General features: G+C 39.0%; 1 protein-coding gene across 4 annotated transcripts; it reads right to left on the bottom strand.

Annotated features, from left to right (window-relative positions):
* Positions 1 to 448: 448 nt before the first annotated feature.
* LOC146456136 (uncharacterized) lies at positions 449 to 5,138 on the bottom strand. Of its 4 annotated transcripts, none has more exons than XM_085093453.1 (6): positions 4,842 to 5,136; positions 4,068 to 4,328; positions 3,476 to 3,718; positions 2,317 to 2,445; positions 1,113 to 1,291; positions 450 to 938 (listed from the first exon to the last, which is right to left on the bottom strand). In XM_085093453.1, the coding sequence occupies exons 1-6, from the start codon at positions 5,032 to 5,034 to the stop codon at positions 666 to 668; spliced, it is 1,278 nt and encodes a 425-aa protein (XP_084949579.1). In that variant the 5' UTR covers positions 5,035 to 5,136; the 3' UTR covers positions 450 to 665. The 4 variants fall into 4 exon arrangements, with proteins under 4 accessions (XP_084949581.1, XP_084949579.1, XP_084949578.1 ...); XM_085093452.1 differs by having other exon boundaries at positions 451 to 938; positions 4,068 to 4,331; positions 4,842 to 5,135; XM_085093454.1 differs by having other exon boundaries at positions 797 to 961; positions 4,068 to 4,331; positions 4,842 to 5,138.
* Between the last annotated feature and the right edge of the window lie 748 nt (positions 5,139 to 5,886).

Genomic DNA, 5,886 nt, shown 5'->3' with positions numbered 1-5,886 from the left:
AAGAGCAGTTAGCATTTTAGCTTTGCGCTGGTCCCTTACATCACAAAAGGTAGTCCTCTCACCGAATGGCTTCTCACGGGCTCTTGGAATGGCTATGGTGCAGAAGTGATCTGAACAAACTGGGCACTTTTTATGCGAGAAAATAAGTCACACAACAGTAACACGAGAATGTCCTCAAAACTCTCCTATAGGTTGCCGAAAGTAAGAACTGACAATGGAATTTTTAATATCGGGTTTCAAGGCCCCAAAGTATGGAACTCTATAGATAAAAACATTAACCTCTCACACTGTCGAATCGATTACTAGCTATTTTAATACAAAGTGTTACTTCTTCCGTTCGCTGAGCTATTCATAAGTGTTTTAGGTATATTTTGAGTTGACTGAGTCTACAGGTGTGCTTCCTCCGATTGCTCAGTAATTGTGTTTAGCTTGTGTGTCTTCATATAGTTGTCCTGTGGGGTTGTACAATATATCAAGAGGAGGTGTAGCACAAGTCAGTAGATGTAAGACTTCACTGCTTGATATTGAACCAAAAAGCTGGGAAAATAAGTTTTCGCGAGGTTTAGAACAACCGTAATCTATAATGTGTGGGAGTCTTTCCACGAATATTTCTCAAACTTTCTTCTTCAAAGTCGCAACTGAAGTGGCGTTGCAGACGACGCCTTTCAAGTCAGCTTTAGCTTTGAATTTCTATCCTTGATTGACTTCTGACAAACTCCCCGAATTACATGATCCTTTAAGGTCGATTTCTTGCGACGTTCAAAGAACAACCTACCACAAGCCCACCAAAGGTCCTCTTGAACAGACTTTGGTCCCTTTGCCCTTCGACGAGAGCAGTCCTTCTCGGATTTTTTTCTGACCAACTGCAGCAAGCCAGGAAGCTCTTCCTGTTCAACGGCGCAGTGAAACCTTTGCTCGCGATTGTAATACTTTAAAACCTAAAATAGAGCCATTTATTAGTCTGGAAAAGATGAGACACTTTATTTTAATACCGGGTTATTACTAAGAAACTCGATAAGGTGTTCCAGACGATCAGATTGGTATGAAGAAGTCCAAAACCGAAGTGCAAGAAACTCATTAGGACTACCTGGGAAGAAGGACTGAGCACTTACCGCGTGCTTGTCCAAAAACGTGTTTGGCAGAAACAAGATTCTTCCTTCAAGCGGGTCGCAAGATTCTAAGTAATGACCAGAATTGTCAACATGAAGGAGGTTGGTTAAAGAGCCTTCTACTGCAATCAAGCTGGACTCCCTGAACTCTTCACTCAAAGCACATGCATCGCTTGCACATTCTGAGGGTAGAAAAAGAAAGCATACTGTAAAATCGTGAAAATCATAACCCCTTCTAAGGACTCTGTTCTTCTAATAAGTCAGGAAAGGCTGTTACACTCTCACAAAGTTTTAGTCGAAAGCATATATAAGTGAGTGAATGAGTGAGTGATTGAGTTAGTGAATGAATGAATGAATGAATGAATGAATGAATGAATGAATGAATGAATGAATGAATGAATGAATTGATAGATGGATGGATGGATGGATGGATGGATGGATGGATGGATGGATGGATGAATGAATGAATGAATGAATGTATTGATAGATGGATGGATGGATGGATGGATGGATGGATGAATGGAAGAAAGAATGAATGAATGAATGAATGAATGAATGAATGAATGAATGAATGAATGAATGAATGAATGAATGAATGTATGTATTGATAGATGGATGGATGGATGGATGGATGGATGGATGGATGAATGGAAGAAAGAAAGAAAGAATGAATGAATGAATGAATGAATGAATGAATGAATGAATGAATGAATGAATGAATGAATGAATGAATGAATGAATGAATGAATGAATGAATGAATGAATGAATGAATGAATGAAGGAAGGAAGGAAGGAAGGAAGGAAGGAAGGAAGGAATGTGCAGCTGAATGGTGAGGTCCCCTCTACTAACTGTGGACACCTAAACATTACAAGTTTCCTATAACAATGGTAAATTCTATAAGCAGAAAGTGAAGGCCTCTTTATAAAATCTATGTTAGTTTACTTTAGTACATTCTGTTATGGTGGTTGTTGGAGAGATTTTGTCTTGTTTATATCATTGCCTGTAGTTTCTTTTTCTTTCTCTCTTTCATTTGTATTTCTCCATTTACTGCTATAAGACGTTCTTCCCCCTGAAAAAAGGTTGGTTGTAAGCCCCCCAAAAACAATTCCTTAAGAAGTTGCATACCTCGTGACTTAACTAAGTTGTACAACTCCAGACGTAACTAGTATTGCAATAATAGTATAAATACAACAGAATGGTTATAACCTTTCTGAAATCCACTGATAGAATGGAACTTGTGCCTTCTACAATGGTCATTGTTAACCTCGGGGTGGATGTCTGACCCCGCAATTTTGCAAAATAGTCGTTGCACTTTATAGCAGGTAGAGAAGGATCCTAAAAAGGAAACCATTCCATCCTTAGATTATTGGGTTTTTTGAAAAACACAAAGGTATGCAAAGGAAGTGTTTTGAATTGGCAGTGCATCACTGAAAACATGCCATTGATGACAATTACTACAATCAAGTCATCGTTGGCTATAAGAAACTCTATCTCTGCTTTGCCTTAGGGTTTCATATCTGGTAAATTTCAATCACTAAAATTGTGATAAGAAAGAAACTTGGTATAATCACTAAAAAAGACTGGATGCTCTAAACTCTCATGTTAACCAACAATCCCCGCCGGTATAAACGGCAGCTAAGGAAAGAATCTTTTTTTCAAAACCAGTCCATAATTTAAGCCCTTTTAAACTGAAGAGAGCTTAGAAAACAAAAGTCTTCCAAACATTTTTCTGTTAAATGCTAAGAAATGTACAGTTCCATAGAAAAGTGCTTTGATCACAACGACTTTGCAGCAAAAGTGCCAAGGTATGGAAAATTTCTTGCTGTAGCAAACCTCTAATCCTAGTTGCTCTGCAGGTGAGTGTTTGATTGTACATGTGCATTGCAACGTTCAGAAGAGATAAGATTTTAGTCACTATGGGTTCCTCTGAAACGTTTGAGCAACTTTAAAACAGATACTGTATTGGTCTAGAATTAGAAATATTTTTGTCAAACCAGTGAGGGCAGAGCCTAAGTGAGGGGATTTTTTTTGGGGAGGAGGGGGGGGGGGGGGGGGGTCTACTAAGTAGCACTCACAAAAGGTCACTTCAATGTTACCGAAAGACCTAAAAAGTCTTTCATTGAAATGTCGCATAAAGTTGCTAATTCATCAGCACCATCGTTTTACTTAGATTCACCACTGAGCGTCAAATTGCCTATGTAAAATGGCTCCATTTCTAATTCCTTATGGAGGAGAGCATGGATTTGAAACAAGTGCATCTGTAAGTTTCGTGTGGAGGTCCAAATTACAGCATCGGTCAAGATCGAAAGATTCGAGGCTAATGCTCGTTCAACTATCACTATTTATCTCATAACAAAATACAAACCTTCTCTCCTTTTCATCTTGTCACTTGTGACTCTGAAAGGTCTTGAAGTGACATTTCCAGTCAAGCCTGAACTGAACTCCATTGCGATGATCAGTTCCCATTTATTCCTTTGCTTGACGTCTGCCTTTTCAAGCCAGTACACTGGATTCCCGTCTTTTGTTTTGCACACTGAGCCAAGATCTATGCTGACAACTCGACTTCTACCCTCATTATGTTCAGTGTTTACATCAAGTTCAACGAGACCTAGGGGTTTTAAAATGAAGGAAAACAAAAAACACGAGGCGACGAATATCAGACACGTTAAACGCCCAAAGCCACACCGTTACAATAATAACCAACAATCTCAGTTGAATTTGGAATAAATGTGATGGAATATTTTAAGCCTGGTGAATAAATGAGAATGATTATTGAGAAAGTGACACAGGCATACTCGGAACTGAAAAACTCCGAGTGCTCCTATCAGGAGTCCAACGTAAGACCTTCCGATTACTAGTTCGGATGCTCTATCACTGAGCTTCAGGAGACTCGTGGGAGCTAAGGCCATGGGACAAACATCCTGCATACTGCTAGTAGTAAATTTTCAATAGCCTACCTATAGTGTCATGTGTTTTAATTGCAGCCTCCGGACACCTCTGAATATAAGCTCGAACGCAGGTGATTTCCTCAGATGCTTGCATCACAACAGTTACTTCCGAGTCTTCCAGGGGATATTCCAATCCTTGACGAGTTCTCTTCATCGTCTTGTTATACGCATCCTTTAAGTCTATTATCTGGACTTCGACTTCAACTTCAGGAATCTTAGTTGAGGAGTCAGTGCTAGTCTTGAAGGTTTTATCCACATTTTCAGGGTTTTCTACTGATAACAATGAAAATTACATTTGCAAGCTTCAATGCCAGTTTCAAAGCCCTTGAGAAAGATACAGGTTTTAAGAAGCTTAAGGAGTTTCTGTTAAAAATGTAGCCACTGTATGTGGTGATACCATTTTATAGAAGATACTGATTATTGCTAACCAACATCGCGAACTATATCAAAACCTAACATCGAATGAAGTCAAGACAAACTGACCCAGTCTTCCTTCGTGAAAGCTGCATGTTTAGAGACTGCAATCAAGTTGTCTGCCCCATGCTAAGGAGCAAAAGTTTAGCAAGATTTCAAGATTTCAGGCAATTTCCTTGCAAGTAATGCAACTATATTTTACTGATTGCAAAATCAAATGCAAATAACGGTTCCTGAAGGTCGCTCATGCTAGCCATAATAAGCGAGTTCCAGCCGCTTCTAAAAGCGAGTGGGCTACATAAAATACGCTCTCAAAGTCAAACACGAGGCATCATGTAAAACGTTAATGTACACTAAATTTATCCTGACCTGAGTTGTTAAACGAGGAAAATCCATTAAAAAACTCCCGAGTAGGCAAAACGCAGCCTGACTCGTGTGCGTCTGCCGCTGGAGTTAGTAGGCTCCCGGGATTGAAGCATCCGAATCCTAGCCGAGACTGTATTAGTTCATCAATATCGTTGAGTCTTTCATCCAATTCAGGATCGATCTGTGAGCAGCTCATTTGGAGAAAACGTGGTTTACAATCTGTTTTTCACGCCTTTTAGATATCTGCACGTTTTGTACTCCCACGATGGAAAACCGCGGGGCACGGTGGTTTTTGGAATTATTTCATTTGTCACAAAAAAAATCACATTTGTCACGAAAGGACCCTTCTGCAATAAACACCGGACATGGTCGGGTGTTGCTGAAACTGATATCAGTTTTGCAGCAAACTGGTTGAGAGCTCTTTTTGTCACTGATTATTTTGTTGCCTTTCGGTCAGTGATTAGTTATTAGCTTCAGTAAGTGCTTAGGTCATCTCGTTTTTACAAACACTGTTCGACCGTATTTGTTGTAACAGGTGTCTATGAACACCAGTCACGCATGGCAATCTATCTTTAAGAAAAGAATTCCAAAATTATGGACTTAGAATGTGAAAAAAAACCCATTGATCCTGAATTAGTGCCTTTTTCCCATTGCTGTGATTGCGATTTAATTCATAGAGAAAAGTCAAGTTTTAAGTTTCAATTCTTTTTTATCAGTTCCACATATTAATTCAACAGAAAGAACAGGAATTAGGGAGAAAGGAATGTGGAGGGGTGAAAACAAAAACCTATGAGGTCAAAAAGTGTTTAAACACCGGATCTCTTACTTAACAAAAGGATATCTGCATTTAATTAAATTAATCTTATTAGCGAGCGTACTTAGAAATAAGCAAACGTAGGTAAGTAAAATAAACGAATAAGTAATGAAAAAGAAGAAGAAAAAGAAAGTAAATGACTATATATGCAGGATGTCAATCTGAAATCACTCTCAGGCTTCGGATGATAGACCGAAGAACCTTTACACACTAAAAGGCGCACCCACACACAAA

Source organism: Pavona decussata, unplaced genomic scaffold (assembly GCF_977016875.1).
Source record: "Pavona decussata unplaced genomic scaffold, jaPavDecu1.1 SCAFFOLD_260, whole genome shotgun sequence".
NCBI classification, from domain to species: domain Eukaryota; kingdom Metazoa; phylum Cnidaria; class Anthozoa; order Scleractinia; family Agariciidae; genus Pavona; species Pavona decussata.
The sequence above is the reverse complement of the archived record's forward strand: the minus strand, read 5'-3'. Positions and strand labels throughout refer to the sequence as shown.

Excerpts from the sequence above, each read along its gene's own strand:
- LOC146456136 (XM_085093452.1), bottom strand. The coding sequence starts at position 5,034 with ATGAGCTGCTCACAGATCGATCCTGAATTGGATGAAAGACTCAACGAT. Across the intron at positions 1,292-2,316 it reads TATCAGTGGATTTCAGAAAG|AATGTGCAAGCGATGCATGT; the intron begins GTTATAACCATT and ends TTCTACCCTCAG. Across the intron at positions 939-1,112 it reads CGTTTTTGGACAAGCACGCG|GTTTTAAAGTATTACAATCG; the intron begins GTAAGTGCTCAG and ends GCTCTATTTTAG.